Below are 17,445 nucleotides of genomic sequence, written 5' to 3' on the forward strand. Positions count from 1 at the left end.
GGAAGTGGAGGCCACGGGCTCTGAGCGGGTGAGGCGCGCGGAAACACCGGCGACGGGATTCGGATGGGGGCGGGTGGGGGACGCCGCAGCTGGGGCCATTTGAGGGGAGCCCATGGGGCCTGAAGGGCATCTGTCAGGCGGTACAGAGGGGGACTTCTAGGAGAGGGGAGAAGGGGGCGGGTACGCCCTGTTTAGGGGACTCTGATGACCCAGAGTTCCCAAGTCGCGGGGGAGGCGTGGCGGGGGAGCCGGGATTTTGGAAGGGGTGTCTTTTAGGAGGTGGCAGGGCCTCCGGTTGGGCGTTTAATTAGGAAGTGGCGGAGCAAGGCGGATGGGGCCTGGTTCAAGATAAGAGCCCCGACTAAGGGGGAGGAACGAGAGGCTGGAAGCGGGGCGGAGGGGTGGAGGATGCAGGAGCCTCGGGGAGGAGCTGGTTATTTTGCACACAGGAGACCACAAAGAGATGATGAGAGGATGAACATGGGCCTGGTTTCATCCAATCCTTGTCCTATCGCCTCCCTGTTCTTGCAGCCCCTGCCCGGATGGCAACAGTAGTTCTAGGGGGAGACACCATGGGCCCTGAGCGTATCTTCCCCAATCAGACTGAGGAACTGGGACCACATCAGGGCCCTTCAGAAGGCACTGGGGATTGGAGCAGTGAGGAGCCTGAGGAAGAGCAGGAGGAAACGGGGTCGGGCCCAGCTGGCTACTCCTACCAGCCCCTGAACCAAGATCCTGAACAAGAGGAGGTGGAACTGGCACCAGTGGGGGATGGAGATGTAGTTGCTGACATCCAGGATCGAATCCAGGTAGGGTGGAGGAGGGATGGTTCCTCAACAGGTGAAGCTGGGCTCCCTGAAAGCCTGGACCCAAACAGTCTTCTCTGGCTCTGCAGGCCCTGGGGCTTCATTTGCCAGACCCACCATTAGAGAGTGAAAATGAAGATGAGGAGGGAGCTACAGCGTTGAACAACCACAGCTCTATTCCCATGGACCCAGGTAAAAGATCATTCTTTCATTCTGGAATAATTACTAAGGAAATGAACTGGCATGAGTCAGTAGAAGGAAGTTTAAGAGGAAGACCCTATCCTAAAAAGATAGTTTGTAAACTAAGATTTTGTAGACTTCAGAGTCCAAGTGAAATGCTCTTCTGCTATCTTTGGGGATGGGCAGGCTTGCCTTGAAGTAACAAGATGGATTTGGTGACCCTACCAGCCCAAGGGCTCTGGGTTGATTCAGGGATTGGGGAGGGGAGCTGGTCCCATTATTTCTATACCTGAGTGGCCTCTGGCTCTGATTTCAGAACATGTAGAGCTGGTGAAAAGGACGATGGCTGGAGTAAGCCTGCCTGCGCCAGGGGTTCCTGCCTGGGCTCGGGAGATATCGGATGCCCAGTGGGAAGATGTGGTACAGAAAGCCCTCCAAGCCCGGCAGGCATCCCCTGCTTGGAAGTGACCACAGTGAGAGCTGCCTTATCTTCCTACATTCCAGGCCAGAACCAGCACAGGACTGAACACATCCCTGGTTGTAACGTCCATTTCCATCTTCCCCATCTCCCTTTCCACATCAAGGCACATCAGACTTCTCAGAGACCCACTTTATTCAGTTCTGTACATATGGGGACATCGGCCCAAGCCCAACCCACCTTAGCATGTATCACTCTGTGGAGAATAAAGCACCCTATGTACACAGCCAAAAGCCGCACTGCCTGCGCCCCTGGAACCTGGGTCCAGCCCTCCTCAGCCCCTGGCCCCTCCAAGGTACCTACAAGGGACAAGAGAAGGCCTGCCCAGCATAGCACAAACAAGGAAATAAATAGGTGTTGGCAGGAGCCATGCTTGGGGCACCGCTCCCTGCTTCCTTCTTTATAGTTTTGGGAACCAACAGCACAGAAAAGCAGTCAGCCCCAGGTGGTCCCTTCCATGTCTGTGACCCCAGGGCTGCTGCTCACCAAAGACAGGGCATGGGGTAGGGTGTTTGTTCATCCCTCCCCGGCCACACTTGGTCCATCTGGGCCCTATATTCATCAGTTATTGTCCACAGCCTATGCTTTTCTCCTTTTGACCTCCCTTGGTCAGGCATGGGGTAAGAAAAAATAGTACAACCCTATCTGCCAGCACACGGCTGCGGCTGGGGGGCCTGTTTGTGCTGCAGGGGGTTGGCTTCCCTCCAGCTACTCCAGGGGCCAATGGGGCTTGACATAACTTTGGTGAGAATAATCTCTGCTGTTCCCTACATGCCTCTGCAGGGGAGAGAGAGGAGGGGAGACACCTGGCGTTCAAATGAGGATGAAGGGAAGAATAGAGGAGCATATGTATTCCTGTGTGTACTTCTCAGAGCAGCCTCAGGTAGCTGTGGGTGAGGAGCAGGTAGGGGACAGGCATCCCCAGGTTGTCTGAGCCCTAAGCATCTTAGTGCTCAGCCTGTACTAGCCACAGGGAGGCATGAACACCTTTTGGGGAGAAGAGGGACCACTCTGTGGGTGTCCCTGCTTCAAGTGCCCGCATCCCCCTCCCTGGAGTAGCTAGAGAGGCGCTGCCTTCCCCCAAGTCAGCCAGTAGGGAGCAGAGTGTGGAGGGCCGGGGCAGTGTCCCAGGGCTGAGTGGGCTGTGGCCCTGTGGTAGGAATGTGAGGGGTCAGAGAGCCTCCTGGCTGGCAGTTAGAAACTCTTCCGCCCGCTTGTGCGCCTCCAGTGCCTTGATGGTGTACACGTCCTGGGGCAGCTCCGACTTCCTCCGCAGCAGCACTTTCTCCTTCTTGATGTCTTTTAGCATCTGTGTGTGAATAGGGACAAGGAGAGGAACGGTGACCAATTCCCAGTGAATTCTATTGTTTCCTCCCCTTATTCTTTGGCTGTGCTGTTTCCGTCTCCTCTCCCTTCCAGAACTATTATTTCTGCTCCACCCTGCTACATTGCCCTCCCACCTGCACAGCCTCAGTCTCCACAGTCCTCTTCAGAAGCTGGATGTCCTCAGCTGTGGGGGTCTCTGTCTCCATCGAATACACAGGGGGCAGTGGTGGAGGAGCTCGGAACATGGGATACTGAGTGAGAGGAGACATGGACAAGTGGTGAGAGCCACTTCAGAGGCTTGGAGGCCTGTGTGCCCCATATTCCTCCCCTAACAAACTCTCCCCAGCTCAAGATGGGCTGGCCCCTCGGTTCACAGCAGTGGCAGGAAAACCTCACCTGGGGATTAAGCCGGGCCAGCTCCTCAATTTTTTGCCACATCTCTTCCCTTTCCTTCATTCGGAACCGGCCCCTGAGGAGCAAAAGTAGGATTGGGTTTGGGCTTGAGAGAAACACAGTGAGCTGGTGGTAGAAGATGAAAGTCTCCCGGGGAGAGAGATACTCACTTCTGCTTCTCTGCCTTGTATTGTTGTGTGCAGTCATCAAACAGCTTCTGATTCATTTCCATAAACAGCTTCAGGGCATTGTAGATCAGTCCATGGATTGTCCTACCACCAGGAAGAAAGATGAGTAGGAGGCCAGAGCCTGCCCTTAGTGCGAGGAACTCAATTTGTTCTCTCACAGGGGTATCTCTGCTAAGAGCTTTGTCATTTACTATGTCCAGTTCACAAACCTCTATGCAGTATCAGAAGAGAACTCTGGCCAAATCACCTGGTTTGAGACTGGCATTTCATGGTCTTCACAAATATTGGTCCACGTGTCCATCCTTCCCTCACCCCATGCTCTTCACCCCATCCTTCCCTCACCCCTGCCTACCTCCCATCCTTTCCCACTCTCTAACCCATACTAATGGCCTCCCAGCAGCATGATGGGCATGTAGATGCAGCATGACGGACTGCATCTGCACCACAGTGTGCTTGCTTTTAGCAGAAAAGTCTTTTCAAAACCCTGAGAGAGAGTTTCTTTCTTTCTTTTTTTTTTTTTTTTTTAAGACGGAGTCTCACTCTGTTGCCCAGGCTGGAGTGCAATGGCATGATCTTGGCTCACTGCAACCTCCACCTCCCAGGTTCAAGTGATTCTCTTGCCTCAGTCTCCCAAGTAACTAGGACTACAGGCATCTGCCACTACGTCCAGCTAATTTTTGTATTTTTAGTAGAGATGGGAGTTTCACTATGTTGGGCAGGCTGGTCTCAAACTCCTGACCTCGTGATCCACCCGCCTCGCCAGCCTCCCAAAGTGCTGGGATTACAGGCGTGAGCCACCGTGCCTGGCCTAAAACCCTGGGATTCTTTACACAGACTCTCAAAGAGGGTCACATCAGCTTCTCACTGCATAGAATTACATCTCCAAAGCTGTGATAGGACTGCAGAATAGCTGACCCCAAGGAGTGGTATAACACAGGCCGCTGCCCTGCTGTTTGGTATCACAGAGATCTTGGTACGCAGGCTTTTTTTGCTCCAGTCAGCCCCTCAAGGTCCTATCAATATGTAGGGGACATCAGCCCCACTTGCTGGGTGACCAGGTGAGACCCCTGGCTCTTTAGTTCTTCCATACCCTCAAAGTTTCCCAAACTGGATCCCCACCACCCAGCCCCACCCCAGCGCCTTACTTGTTCCAGTGGCTCTTGGAGTTCCTGTAGAGTGCAGGGAACATGATGGGGAGGACTCGGGCAGCATTGTCACTTATCAGGCTCATGATGTACTCATTGTTCCAGTAATAGAGAGCACGCTCTGCCACCTGGTGGAAAGAGGCGGACTCGGTGGGTGCTGCCCATTTCACTCAAGACCTTCTCAGTTTCTGGCAGCGGTTGGGATGTGCTGGGTTGGAGTCTCACCTGGAAATGGGGGCTAGAGACACACTTGGCCAGCTGGCGGAAGAGGGGTTCCATCACTTTGCTGAACTCGGAAGGTTCAATGACGTCCAGAATCTCCTCCAGCTCATTCAAGAACATCACCTCCTTGGGGCTGTGGGTCTTAGGCCAAAACTTGAGAAGTCCCACAATTACCTGGGAGACAAGGAGGGCATGGGGATGAAAATTCTTTGCACCTGCCTAGGTCTCCAGAAAGTTTTCCTACCTGCTCTCTCCCCCACCCTGGTGGGCACAGTTTGGGTAATCTCAGCCAGCTGCCCGTTTCTTTGCCTTAGATCTGTTTCCTAGGTGTATATAGGTTTCGCTTCTCCTTCAGAGTGGAAACCATGTTACCAGTCAGGTCACAGCCCTCCTGAGCACCCCCTTATGGCACCCCCAGTAGGTACAGACTGGCAAGTGATGCTGACAACAGTAAGAGGTGGGCCTTGGGGCCCGGAAGGGGAATTACCGGCTCAGTCAGACTGCTCTCCTTCTCCAGGAATTGTACCACACAGTATGCCAGCTGCAAAAGTGTGAGGTAGAAAGGAGGTGAGGTGTAGGTCCTAGAAGTTCTCAGAGAAGTCAGTGATAGAAGCAAGATCCCAGAAGGGAAGGGGAGGTGGAGGGAAGGAATTATCACCCCTGCTCCCTATGCTTCCCCTATCCCAGCTGGAACACCTTCCTGCCCACTGTTTTCTCTGCTGCCTGAGTTGGACATTATCAAGAGGAAGGCAGCTCACCTGAGGGTGGTAGACACTCAGGGACTTGACCTTGTGAAGGGGAAGCAGGACACGGATGAGGAACATCTTGTGCTCTTCTTTAAGGGGCAGGGCAAAGCCATTGATGATGCTAGGAATTAAGGGACATTTGTTAGGACCAGAGGGTCAGATCCAAGTTCAGTGCACCAATCCTCCCAACCTTTTTCAGGCATCTGTGCCCCCACCCAGCCTCTTACCTGCCCAGGATCTCCAGGAGCTCAGCAATCCCGTTGTGATGCTCCGTCTCATAGATGAACCTGAGGGAAGAAAAATGGCTCTTGACAACCCCTGATGTCCCTCCAGCATTCTGTACAGTCCCCCCACCTCCCTGCTCCCACCCCACCTCAGTAGCAGAATGCTTTGCTCCTAAGCCTGGGCTCCTGGCCTCACCTGTAGAAGATGTGGTTGATCTGCCTACGGATATAAGCCCGGAGCCCCAAAAACTTGCCATAGATGCGGTGCAAAATGGTCTTGAGGAAGTCCCGCTCTCGAGGATCCTCACTGTCAAATAGGTCTAGGAGCTAGGGGCATGAGGGAGGGAAAGCAGCCAGTGAGGCAGCAGCCAGGGAAGGTGGGGCCCTGGTGACATAGGTCCTGCCAGGGGAAGTGCAGAGGTCCCCTGGAATGGGGGCCAGCAAGTCTTAGAAAGCAGAGTGATTCTATTGTATTGCTGATTCTATTGTATTTGTACTGAGACGTCCAAAGTGATGCCTTCGTATTGACTGGAGAGAGGTACTCTGTTGCTTTTGTTTCCTACCATTATGCTGTTAGTTTCTTAAGGCCAGAGTAGGGTTTTTTGTTTGTTTGTTTGTTTGTTTGTTTTTTAACCCTTTATAGCCTCCTCATACCAGACATGGATGAAACCCAATATATTCAGCATAAGGGGGAAGAGCCACTGGGAGACAGATGAGTGGGGCATGGAATGGAAAGAGAAGGCAAGGACAGGAACTCAGGGACTCACAGCAAGTACAAACTTCTGGTCGATGTACTTCTTGGCTATGTTTGGCTGGAAATCAGGAGACTCAAGGAAACGTAAGAAGAACTCATACACGAGCTATAGGGGAAAAGGCACACCACTAAGGGGATGTTCCCAAGGACTTGCAGGCCTCTACTGCCCCACTCCCTGCAGCCAGGGCCAACCTGCCCCCCTTGCCCTGGTACCTGGAGATGTGGCCAAGCAGCTTCCAGGGTGGGCTCATCTTCTTCTGGGTCAAACTCAGCCCCTGTGGGATTCGATGAAGGTGGCAGCGTCCGGAAGAGGTTCACTGAAAACTGAGGGGTAGGGTCAGTTAGAGCTCCACCTGGGCTTCTCCAGAGCCCCCCGCCAGTTCCCCCTGTGTCCTTTCCCTGTGCCCACCATGGTGACAGCCTCAGGGTAAATGGCCTCAGTGACAACATCACGGCTATGGGTGATGTACTCCACCATCTCGTTGAGTCCTGCCCGCTTCACCTCCTTGAATTTGAGGTCACTGAGTGGGTCTGACACGAAGTCAAAGAGGACACAGCACTGGCGTAGCTTCTGGATAAACAGCTCCTCCCGCTCCTGGGTTGGCGAATCTGTGGGGGCCCCAGTAGTCAGGTTCTCCTCTATAGTCCTTCACTGCAATGCCCTGCTTGCCTTCAAGGGCTTTCCCTTAACCCACCCTGCCACCATCCTGCTCCCTGGCACCCCCTTCCCACATTCTCTGGAACTCCCTTCCCCCCCAAATACCCCAAAACTTCCATTCCACCAACTCCCAATGCCCCCTAGACCTGGTACAACAACCCCTGTGACCAGTTGCGAAGTACCTTTCAGGGCAGGAAGCTTCTGCAGCTCTCGATTCTTGCTGAGGTTGAAGCGGGAGGAGCTTTGCCGTCGCTCCTTCTTGACAATCTGGGGCCCCCCTGAGTACTTGATTTTGCTGAGCTGCGTGGGGGGCGGCGTGCTATTGCTGGGACGCTTGTTGGACGATGGTGGCTGAGACTGGGCTTGGGGCTGGGGCTGGGGCTGGGGCTGCGGCTGGGCCTGGTCAAACAAGTCACCTGTTGAAATCTACTTCCCAAGATATGCCTCCCACCCTGGGCCTAGCCATCCCCCAGTCCATTTATGCCTGCACAGGCCTGGGCAGTGAGCAGCTGTCTCCTGTCCTGAAGGAGCTAAGGCCAGGGTTACAGAGATAACTGTGCTGTAGCCCTGGCAGGGAGCAGTCAAGAAGTCACATCTCCCAAAGAGATGCCCACTGCCTGTGCATCAAGAGCCTTCAAAATGTTCATTCCAGTTCATGAACAGGTAAAGCTAACTGATGGATTGACGGTGACAGAAGTCAGAAAAGTGATTATGTTGCCAGGGGAAACGGGGTGAGTATTGCTAAGAAGACACATGAGGAATAAGAAGAGACATGAGGAGCCTTCTGAGTAATGTAAACATCCTGCATCTTGACTGGACCTGCAAAGTGGTGCATGGCAGATACATACCTAAAATTTATTGAGCAGTATACTTAAGATCCTTTACTGAATGTGTGACAGTCTTCAATCACAGGTGCGGTGGCTCAAACCTGCAATCCCAGCACTTTGGGAGGCCAAGGCGGGTGGATCACCTGAGGTCAGGAGTTCAAGACCAGCCTGGCCAACATGTTGAAACCCCGTCTCTACTAAAAATACAAAAATTAGCGGGGCGTGGTGGCAGGCGCCTGTAATCCCAGCTACTTGGGAGGCTGAGGCAGGAGAATCGCTTGAACCCGGGAGGTGGAGGTTGTAGTGAGCTGAGATCATTGCACTCCAGGCTGGGTGACAAGAGCGAGACTTCGTCTCAAAAAAACAAAAACAAAAACAAAAAAAGTAAAAGAAAGGCCAGGCATGGTGGCTCACGCCTGTAATCCCAACACTTTGGGAAGCCAAGGCAGGAGGATCACTTGAAGCCAGAAGTTTGAAACCAGCCTGAGCAACATAGCAAGACCCCATCTCTATAAAAAATGTTTTTAAATTAGCCAGGTGTGGTGGCACATGCCTGCAGTTCCAGCCACTCAAGGTTGGAGGATCCCTTTTGCCCCCAGGAGTTCAAGTCTGCTGTGAGCTATGATCGTACCAACTGCACTCCAGCCTGAACAACAAAACAACACCCTGTCTCTAAAAATAAAAATTTTCAAATTTAAACAGGTAAAAGAAAGAAATTCATTCCCATGTCTTAGTACTTTACTATTAGAAATTTAGCTTAATAAAAATCATAAATTAAAAAAAAAACGCTTTAGAGGAGGCAGAAGGAGCCAGGCCAAAACAAACAAAAAAAAAAAGCTTTGTGCACAAATACTTTTAACAACCTCATTTATAACAGAAAATGAACAAATGTAATATCAGGAGTTAATATTATATTTATGAAAACTATGGGCCAGGTGCAGTGGCTTACGCCTGTAATCCCAGCACTTTGGGTGGCCAGGGTGGGTGTATCACTTGAGGTCAGGAGTTCCAGACCAGCCAGGCCAACAAGGTGAAACCCTATCTCTTACTAAAAATACAAAATTAGCCGGGTGTGGTGGCGGGTGCCTGTAAGCCCAGCTACTCGGGAGGCTGAGACAGGAGAATTGCTTGAACCTGGCGGGTGGAGGTTGCAGTGAGCCAAGATTGCGCCATTTCACTCCAGCCTGGGTGACACAGTGAGTGAGACTCTGTCTCCAAAAAAAAAAAAAAAAAAAGAAGAAAGAAAAGAAAAAACTATGTAATACATAGTTTCATTATAAAAAATATTTTCATATTCACAGTAATTTGCCCAAAATGGTGGTATTTTTGGAGGAAGGGAAATGTCTGCAGAAAGGCATAAGAATGATGAGGACTTATTTTCCATGGTAGAAAGTCAATAGATAATGTCTAAATCTCAAAAAAAAAAAGTAGGAAAATAATCTAATGTGAAAATCTAAAGGAATCTAAAGTAGGAAAATAATGTAATGTGAAAATCTAAAGGAATCTAATGAGGAAAGAGCTAAGAGTTGCATTCCAACCCCAATAGTAGTACTATCTGACTTTCTGAACAATGTATCTGTTCTCATACTTATAAAATTTGGAAATAAAACAAAAGGTCTAAAACTACACAATGACAGAAAATTGCTTCCTATGCTAACTTAAATAACGACAGTACGAGGCCGGGCGCGGTGGCTAACGCCTGTAATCCCAGCACTTTGGGAGGCCAAGGCAGGTGGATTGCCTGACCTCAGGAGTTTGAGACCAGCCTGGGCAACACAGTGAAACCCCATCTCTATTAAAGTACAAAAAATTAGGCGGGCGTGGCGGTGGGTGCCTGTAGACCCAGCTTAAGCCTGAGGCAAGAGAATTGCTTGAACCCAGGAGGCGGATGTTGCAGTGAGCTGAGCTCACGCCACTGCACTCCAGCTCCAGCCTGGGTGACAGAGCGAGACTCTGTCTTCAAAAAATAAATACATAGGCCAGGTGCAGTGGCTCACGCCTGTAATCCCAGCACTTTGGGAGGCTGAGGCAGGCAGATCACCAGGTCAGGAGATCGAGACCATCCTGGCTAACATGGTGAAAGCCTGTCTCTACTAAAAATACAAAAAATTAGCCGGGCGTGGTGGCGGGCGCCTGTAGTCCCAGCTACTCGGGAGGCTGAGGCAGGAGAGTGGCATGAACCTCAGAGGCGGAGCTTGCAGTGAGCCGAGATCACGCCACTGCACTCCAGCCTGGGAGACAGCGAGACTCCGTATCAAAAAATAAATAAATAAATACATCAAAAAATAAATACAGTACAAAACTAGATACGCAAAATGAGCTCACATTAAAACACATGCACAGAACCAAAAACGAGGTTCAGAAAAGGTAAGAACAAGCCCAAGTCCACCACTGTGTTAATGACTATCTCCTGTAGTAGAATTAGATTACTTCTGCATTTCTAAATTTTCTACAAGTTGACACTGCTTTTTTTCTGCCTTACTTCCATGTGTACTATGATACTGCTTTTATAATGGGAGAAATGCAGCTAATTTTTAAAAGCTATCCTTTTTATTTTATGTATTTATTTATTTTTGAGATGGAGTCTCGCTCTGTCATCCAGGCTGGAGTGCAATGGCACAATGTTGGCTCACTGCAACCTGCACCTCCAAGGTTCATGTGATTATCCTGTCTTAGTCTCCCGAGTAGCTGGGATTATAGGCACCCGCAACCATGCCAACTACTTTTTGTATTTTTTGTAGAGATGGGGTTTCTCCATGTTGGCCAGGCTGGTCTTGAATTCCTGACCTCAACTAATCCACCTGCCTCGGCCTCCCAAAGTATTGGGATTACAGGCGTGAGCCACCGTGCCTAGCCTAAAAGCTATCCCTTTTTAAAGGTACAGCTCCCAGACACAGGTGTTACAGCCCCATGAAGTCCATTTTCAGAATTCTAAACATAGGTATTTGCAGGGCTGTCTGCCCACAGGTACTCCTGGACTGTCCAGGCAGCCCCCTGTTGGGAGAGGAGAGAAGCTAAGCCACAGGACAGCCCTTGCCCCCAACCAGAGACTACAATAGGACCAGGCAGAGGCCATGTCCAGCTGCGTGCCTTCACCATAGGGGGGAAAGGTGACCTCTTGGCCTAATAGAAGAACTTGAAATCCTCTGGGATGGGGGAGGAGAGGAAGACAGAAATGTTATTAACTGCATCCTCTGAATTTTTTATAAAAACAATGATATGGACGTGTCACCTATCTAGGGATGAGAGAACAGGAGAGGAGCACTGGGTCCAGCCTGTGGGTCCCGTGTGTTGGACATGGCAAGGCATCTGGAGTCTTCGGTCTCCCTTTCTACATATGGCAGATGAGTCACACCTTAGGGTGGGGGAGAGTGGTAGTAGGAGAAAAGCAGGTTGGGGGCCAGCACTTGGTGTGTATCCAGACTCTCCCCTGCTTCGGGCCTTCATTTCCCTGCCTTAAGAACAACTAGGCCGGGCGCGGTGGCTCACATCTGTAATCCCAGCATTTGAGAGGCAGAGGCGGGCGGAATACGAGGTCAGGAGTTTGAGATCAGCCTGGCCAACATGATGAAACCCTGTCTCTACTAAAGATACAAAAAATTAGCTGGGCGTGGTGGCACATGCCTGTAATCTCAGCTACTCGGGAGGCTGGGGCAGGAGAATCGCTTGAACTCAGGAGGCAGAGGATGCAGTGAGTTGAGATCACACCATTGCACCCCAGCCTGGGTGACAGGGTGAGACTCTGAATAAAAAAAAAAAAAAAAAAAAAAAACCAAACCCTTATCTGTGGAGGTTGGTGCTCAATAACAGCTTGGGCCAGACTGCCTGCCTGGGTTCAATCCTCACTCTGCCACTTATTAGCTGAGTAATATCCAGAGAGCCTGTGCCTCAGTTTTCTCATCTATAAAATGGGATGACAACCGTACCTACCTAATAGCACTATAGTAAGGATAGAGATGGAACAGTTCCTGGCACTGAAGAAGCACTTTTTTTTTTTTTTTTTTTTTTTGAGACAGAGTCTGGCTCTGTTGCCCAGGCTAGAGAGTGCAATGGCACAATCTCGGCTCACTGCAACCTCTGCCTCCCGGGTTCAAGCAATTATCCTGCCTCAGCCTCTGGAGTAGCTGGGATTACAGGCGCACGCCACCACGCCCGGCTAATTTTTTTTCGTATTTTTAGTAGAGACGGAGTTTCACCATGTTAACGAGGCTGATCTCGATCTCCTGACCTCGTGATCTGCCCTCCTCGGCCTCCCAAAGTGCTGGGATTACAGGTGTGAGCCACCGTGCCCGGCCCTAAAGAAGTATTTTATAAGAGGTACCTTCTACTACCACCACTACTATTACTATTATTTCCCATACCCAGGTTTTAGGAATGCAGCCTGGACTCTCCTTCCTATGCTAGCACAACTCAAATGTTCCGCTGAGTCCATTATCCTCCTTGTTTAAAAATGGGGAACCCCGGCTGGGCACAGTGGCTCAAGCTTGCAATCCCAGCACTTTGTGAGGCTAAAGCAGGCGGATCACCTGAGGTTGGGAGTTCAAGACCAGCCTGACCAACATGCAGAAACCCCATCTCAACTAAAAATACAAAGTTAGCCGGGTGAGGTGGTGCATGCCTGTAATCCCAGCTACTCAGGAGGCTGAGGCAGGAGAATTGCTTGATCTTAGCAGTGAGCCAAGATCGCGCCATTACACTCCACCCTGGGTAACAAGAGTGAAATTCTGTCTCAAAAAAAAAAGAAAAGAAAGAAAATGGGGGACCTAGAAAATCACTGCATCTTCCAAGACTCCGTTTAAGTCCCACCTTCTTCCAAAAAGTCTTCTCAGATCTTTCCAGCCCTAGGGTATCATCCCCTCCTTTTGATACCACTTGTCTGTTCCATTGGCTCTGTGACTGCTCACCCCCTAGTGACACATCTTAGTCTCTTCATATGTCATTCCCCTAACTAGATGGCAAGTCCTTTGAAAGCCAGGACCCTGTTTGTACACCTGTGGGTGCCCCCAGCACTGACACCTAATAGGAATTGAATGAAGGTTTGGTTGGTTGGTTGACCAGGAGCCAAAGCTTTCAGTTCCTGCCCAGGCTCCTCCCCACAGGCTCTTCCTCTCCTGCCTCAACTCAGGAATCCTCAGAACAGGGTGCTATACAGCATTAGGAGCAGAGTCTGGAGGGAGAAACATTAGTGATACTAGGGTGAGGGGCTCAGTGCCAACCTGACGACAAGACTCCATCCTTCCAGGTAAGATGCAGACACCCTGCACTTCCACAAACCTCACACTGAGGAGGCAGCTAGAGAGAGGCATTCTTCCCAGAAAGGGAAAAGGAAGGCCTCAATTTTTTCTGCTAACAAGAAGATAGCCAGGCACGGTGGCTCATGTCTGTAATCCTAGCACTTTGGGAGGCCAAGGCAGGTGGATCACTTGAGGTGAGGAGTTCAAGACCAGCCTGACCAACATGGTGAAACTCTGACTCTACTAAAAATGCAAAAAAACAATTAGCGGGTGTGGTGGTGCACACCTGTAACCCCAGCTACTCAGGAGCCTGAGATGGGAGAATTGCTTGAACCCGGGAGGCAGAGGATGCAGTGAGCCAAAATCACACTACTGCACTGCAGCCTGGGATTCAGAGCAAGACCCTATGTCAAAAAAAAAAAAAAAAAAAAAAAGAGGTGGCCAGACGCGGTGGCTCACACCTATAATCCCAGCACTTTGGGAGGCCAAGGTGGCTAGATCACGAGGTCAGGAGTTTGAGACCAGCCTGGCCAACATGGTGAAACCCCATCTCTACTAAAAATACAAAAATTAGCTGGGTGCGGTAGCAGGCACCCGTAATCCCAGCTATTCAGGAGGCTGAGGCAGGAGAATCATTTGAACCTGGGAGGTGGAGGTTGCAGTGAGCCGAGATCACGCCACTGCACTCTACCCTGGGCGACAGAGCAAGACTCCATCTCAAAAAAAAAAGAGGTGGCAGGACTAGATCAGTGGTTTCCCAACCATTATTCCGGTAAAGGTTAGAGAGAACAGAGGGTTTTATGCCCCACCAATGGCCGGGCATGGTGGCTCATGCCTGCAATCCCAGCTCTTTGGGAGGCTGAGGCGGGCAGATCACCTGAGGTCAGGAGACCAGCCTGGCCAACATGGCAAAACCCTATCTCTACTAAAAATACAAAAAATTAGCCAGGCATGATGGTGGGGGCCTGTAATCCCAGCTACTCAGGAGGCTGAGGTGGGAGAATCACTTGAACCTGGGAGACAGAGATTGCAGTGAGCTGAGATCGCACCACTGCAGTCCAGCCTGGGCAACAGAATAAGACTCCATCTCAGAAACAAAACAAAACAAAACAAAACAAACAAAACAAAACCCACCCAATGAGCTGATATCTAAGGTCTTTTCTATACTAGTATTGCATTATTGAAGGCTGGAGTGGCTGGAGAGCAGCTGGAGAGCAGCTGAGTGGGCTTACTCTGCCCTGCCCCCTACCCCACTGAGCTGCCCTGGTTTATGAGGACCATTGGCTCCCAAGATCCAGACACAAGAAGCATCTGAGAGACAGCTGCTCCTGCCAGCAAAGCCCCTGGCTGCCAAACCCCGATGAGGTAACTGCTGTCTATTCACCCTTCACTAGGAAACATGCATGTCAGAGGGAGGTGGGCGATATGTCACCTACTCATGGGCATTCAACCATTTCTCCTAGAAGCTCCAGCCTCTAACTTCTCCGTTCACCTGGGTTGGAGGTAGAAGGCAAGTGAGTCTCCTGAGAAGCTTCTGCAGCCATCAAAGCAGGGGTGGACACTGACCAAAGGCAACTTGGCCAATCTATCCTCCACTCGCTACTTTGTCCTGCCCAGTTTCACTTGTGGGACTCTTTATTTTATTTTACTTTATTTTATTTTATTTTATTTTATTTTATTTTGAGAAAGGGTCTCGCTCTGTCACCCAGGCTGGAATGCAGTGGTGCGATCTCGGCTCACTGCAACCTCCGCCTCCCAGGCTCAAACAATTCACCTGCCTGGGCCTCCTGAGTAGCTGGAATTACAGGTGTGCACCACCATGCCTGGCTAATTTTTGTATTTTCAGTAGAGACAGGGTTTCACCATGTTGGCCAGGCTGGTCTCGAACTCCTGACCTCAAGTGATCTGCCTACCTCAGCCTCCCAAAGTGCTGGGATTACAGGCATGAACCACTGTGCCTGGCCTTATTTTTTGTAGTTTTTGTAGAGACTGGGTTTCACCACGTTGCCCAGGCTGGTCTCAAACTCTGGAGCTCAAGCAATCCACCTACCTCAGCCTCCCAAAGTGCTGGGATTACAGGTGTGAGCCACCATATCTGGCCCTCACTTCTGCGACTCCATAGAGGCCATCTCTTCTGCCTGAAGTACTACTGCTTTCACTTCCAAACTCTCAACAGGATCCATACTCCAAGAAGTCTTCCTAGATTCAGGCCTCCAGCAATCAAGTGGCACTGTGAATTTCCACACCACACTCATACTCAGAAAATTCCAACTAAACGTGCCTACTCCGAACCTATCCTGGTCCAGCCTATTCTGAACACAGCTGCCATTAATAATTTAAACCCAGGCTGGGCACAGTGGCTCAAGTCTGTAATCCCCCCAAAAAAAAAATCTCAAAAAAAAAAAAAATTTAAACCCAAATATTCAAATATAAATAAAGAGACAGGGGCCCGGCATGGTGGCTCACGTCTGTAATCCCAGCACTTTGGGAGGCCAAGGCAGCAGATCACTTGAGGCCAGTTCAAGACCAGCCTGGCCAATATGGCGAAACCCCATCAGTACTAAAAATACAAAGGTTGGCTGGGCATGGTGGCTCACCCTTATAATCCCAGCAGTTTGGGAGGCTGAGGCGAGCGGATCACTGGAGGTCAAGAGTTGGAGACCAGCCTAGCCAACATGGTGAAACCCTGTCTCTACTAAAAGTACAAAAATTAGCCGAGCATGGTGGTGGGCGCCTGTAATCTCAGCTACTTGGGAGGTTGAGGCAGGAGAATTGCTTGAATCTGGGAGGTGGATATTGCAGTGAGCCGAGATCGCGCCATTATACTCCAGCCTGGGCGACAAGAGCAGAACTCCATCTCAAAAAATAAAATAAAAATAAAAATAATAACGGCCAGGCATGGTGGCCCACACCTATAATCCCAGCACTTTGGGAGGCTGAGACGGGCAGATCACCTGAGATCAGGAGTTCAAGATGAGCCTGACCAACATGGAGAAACCCCATCTCTACTAAAAATACAAAATTAGCCAGACGTGGTGGTGCATGCCTGTAATACCAGCTACTCAGGAGGCTGAGGAAGGAAAATCACTTCAACCCAGGAGGCGGAGGTTGCAGTGAGCTGAGGTCGCGCCATTGCATTCCAGCCTGGGCAACAACAGTGAAACTCCGTCTCAAAAAATAAATAAACAAAAATAAAATAAATAAAACTACAAAATTTAGCCGAGCATGGTGGTGGGCGCCTGTAATCCCAGCTACTCAGGAGGCTGAGACACAAAAATCACTTGAACCCAGGAGGCAGAGGTTGCAGTGAGCCGAGACACTCCAGCCTGGGCAACAAAGCAAGAGTCTGTCTCAAAAATAAATAAATAAATAAATAAATAAATAAAGAGATAGAAATATAATTTAAGCACTATAGAAAGTATTTAATATAAGAGAAAGATGAAACATACAATTAACAGAAAAACTGCAAAGATTAAATGTTATATTTCTTTTGCATAATGAATTAACTGGCCTAATAAATGAAGATCATTTTAGTTTAAAATCCCAAAAATCACAGAGGCCTTCTCTCCAGTGGTGACGTCTAGAGCTCCATCTAGTGTTGCTTAATTCTTTCCTTCCTTCAATTATTAACTGAACATCATGCTAAGCATTAAAGATTAAACGTTTATATGCAAATTCTATACCATAAAAAAAAATTTTAAAGGTGACTAAAACATGGCCCTTGCCATCAAAGAGCTCACAGTCCACTAGGCAGGACAGACACAAATGCAGCTAACTGAACAAAGAAAATGCAAGAACAGAGAGGGCTGAGCTGCAAACTCTGCCTGGAAGAATTAGGGAAGATATCCCTGAAGAGGTGGCTTTTGATTTGGTTTTTATTATTTTTTTCTTTTTTGGCTCTTAAAAAATAAACATGAGTTTAAATGGCCAGGTACAGTGGCTCGTGCCTGTAATCCCAGCACTTTGGGAGGCCGAGGCAGGCGGATCATGAGGTCAAGTGATGGAGACTATCCTGGCCAACATGGTGAAACCTCATCTCTACTAAAAAAAAAAAAAAAATAGAAAACTTAGGAGGGCATGGTGGTGCATGCCTGTAGTCCCAGCTACTTGGGAGGCTGAGGCAGGAGAATCGCTTGAACCTGGGAGGCGGGGGTTGCAGTGAGCCGAGATCACGCCACTGCACTCCAGCCTAGGCAACAGAGTGAGACTCCATCTCAAAAAAAAAAGGAAAGAATAAACATGAGTTTAATAGGCAAAAAAAGAC

At 49.9% G+C, this 17,445-nt stretch overlaps 2 protein-coding genes across 3 annotated transcripts in view; one reads left to right on the forward strand and one right to left on the reverse strand.

The window, feature by feature from the left end:
* MEA1 (male-enhanced antigen 1) lies at nucleotides 1-1,697 on the forward strand. Of its 2 annotated transcripts, none has more exons than XM_005552962.4 (4): nucleotides 1-140; nucleotides 532-809; nucleotides 896-998; nucleotides 1,303-1,697. In XM_005552962.4, the coding sequence occupies exons 1-4, from the start codon at nucleotides 113-115 to the stop codon at nucleotides 1,452-1,454; spliced, it is 561 nt and encodes a 186-aa protein (XP_005553019.2). In that variant the 5' UTR covers nucleotides 1-112; the 3' UTR covers nucleotides 1,455-1,697. The 2 variants fall into 2 exon arrangements, with proteins under 2 accessions (XP_005553019.2, XP_045246851.2); XM_045390916.2 differs by having other exon boundaries at nucleotides 1-28.
* PPP2R5D (protein phosphatase 2 regulatory subunit B'delta) overlaps nucleotides 1,582-17,445 on the reverse strand; it is a 27,056-nt gene continuing 11,192 nt past the window's right edge. The window contains exons 3-16 of the mRNA XM_015449390.3: nucleotides 7,303-7,519; nucleotides 6,872-7,071; nucleotides 6,676-6,786; nucleotides 6,476-6,568; nucleotides 5,905-6,035; nucleotides 5,712-5,771; nucleotides 5,497-5,605; nucleotides 5,226-5,279; nucleotides 4,742-4,912; nucleotides 4,517-4,644; nucleotides 3,354-3,455; nucleotides 3,187-3,259; nucleotides 2,925-3,041; nucleotides 1,582-2,773 (exon numbers count right to left, since the gene is read on the reverse strand). Of these exons, the coding sequence (XP_015304876.1) occupies nucleotides 2,636-2,773; nucleotides 2,925-3,041; nucleotides 3,187-3,259; nucleotides 3,354-3,455; nucleotides 4,517-4,644; nucleotides 4,742-4,912; nucleotides 5,226-5,279; nucleotides 5,497-5,605; nucleotides 5,712-5,771; nucleotides 5,905-6,035; nucleotides 6,476-6,568; nucleotides 6,676-6,786; nucleotides 6,872-7,071; nucleotides 7,303-7,519 (1,704 nt within the window). The 3' untranslated portion in view covers nucleotides 1,582-2,635. The remainder of the gene's footprint in view (nucleotides 2,774-2,924; nucleotides 3,042-3,186; nucleotides 3,260-3,353; nucleotides 3,456-4,516; nucleotides 4,645-4,741; nucleotides 4,913-5,225; nucleotides 5,280-5,496; nucleotides 5,606-5,711; nucleotides 5,772-5,904; nucleotides 6,036-6,475; nucleotides 6,569-6,675; nucleotides 6,787-6,871; nucleotides 7,072-7,302; nucleotides 7,520-17,445) is intronic.

This window comes from Macaca fascicularis, chromosome 4, assembly GCF_037993035.2.
Source record: "Macaca fascicularis isolate 582-1 chromosome 4, T2T-MFA8v1.1".
In the NCBI taxonomy this organism is placed as follows: Eukaryota; Metazoa; Chordata; class Mammalia; order Primates; family Cercopithecidae; genus Macaca; species Macaca fascicularis.

Coding starts and splice junctions, on each gene's coding strand:
- MEA1 (XM_005552962.4), top strand. CDS start 113: ATGGGGCCTGAAGGGCATCTGTCAGGCG. Junction 141..531: donor TGAAGGGCATCTGTCAGGCG/GTACAGAGGGGG, acceptor CTGTTCTTGCAG/CCCCTGCCCGGATGGCAACA. Junction 999..1,302: donor CTCTATTCCCATGGACCCAG/GTAAAAGATCAT, acceptor CTCTGATTTCAG/AACATGTAGAGCTGGTGAAA.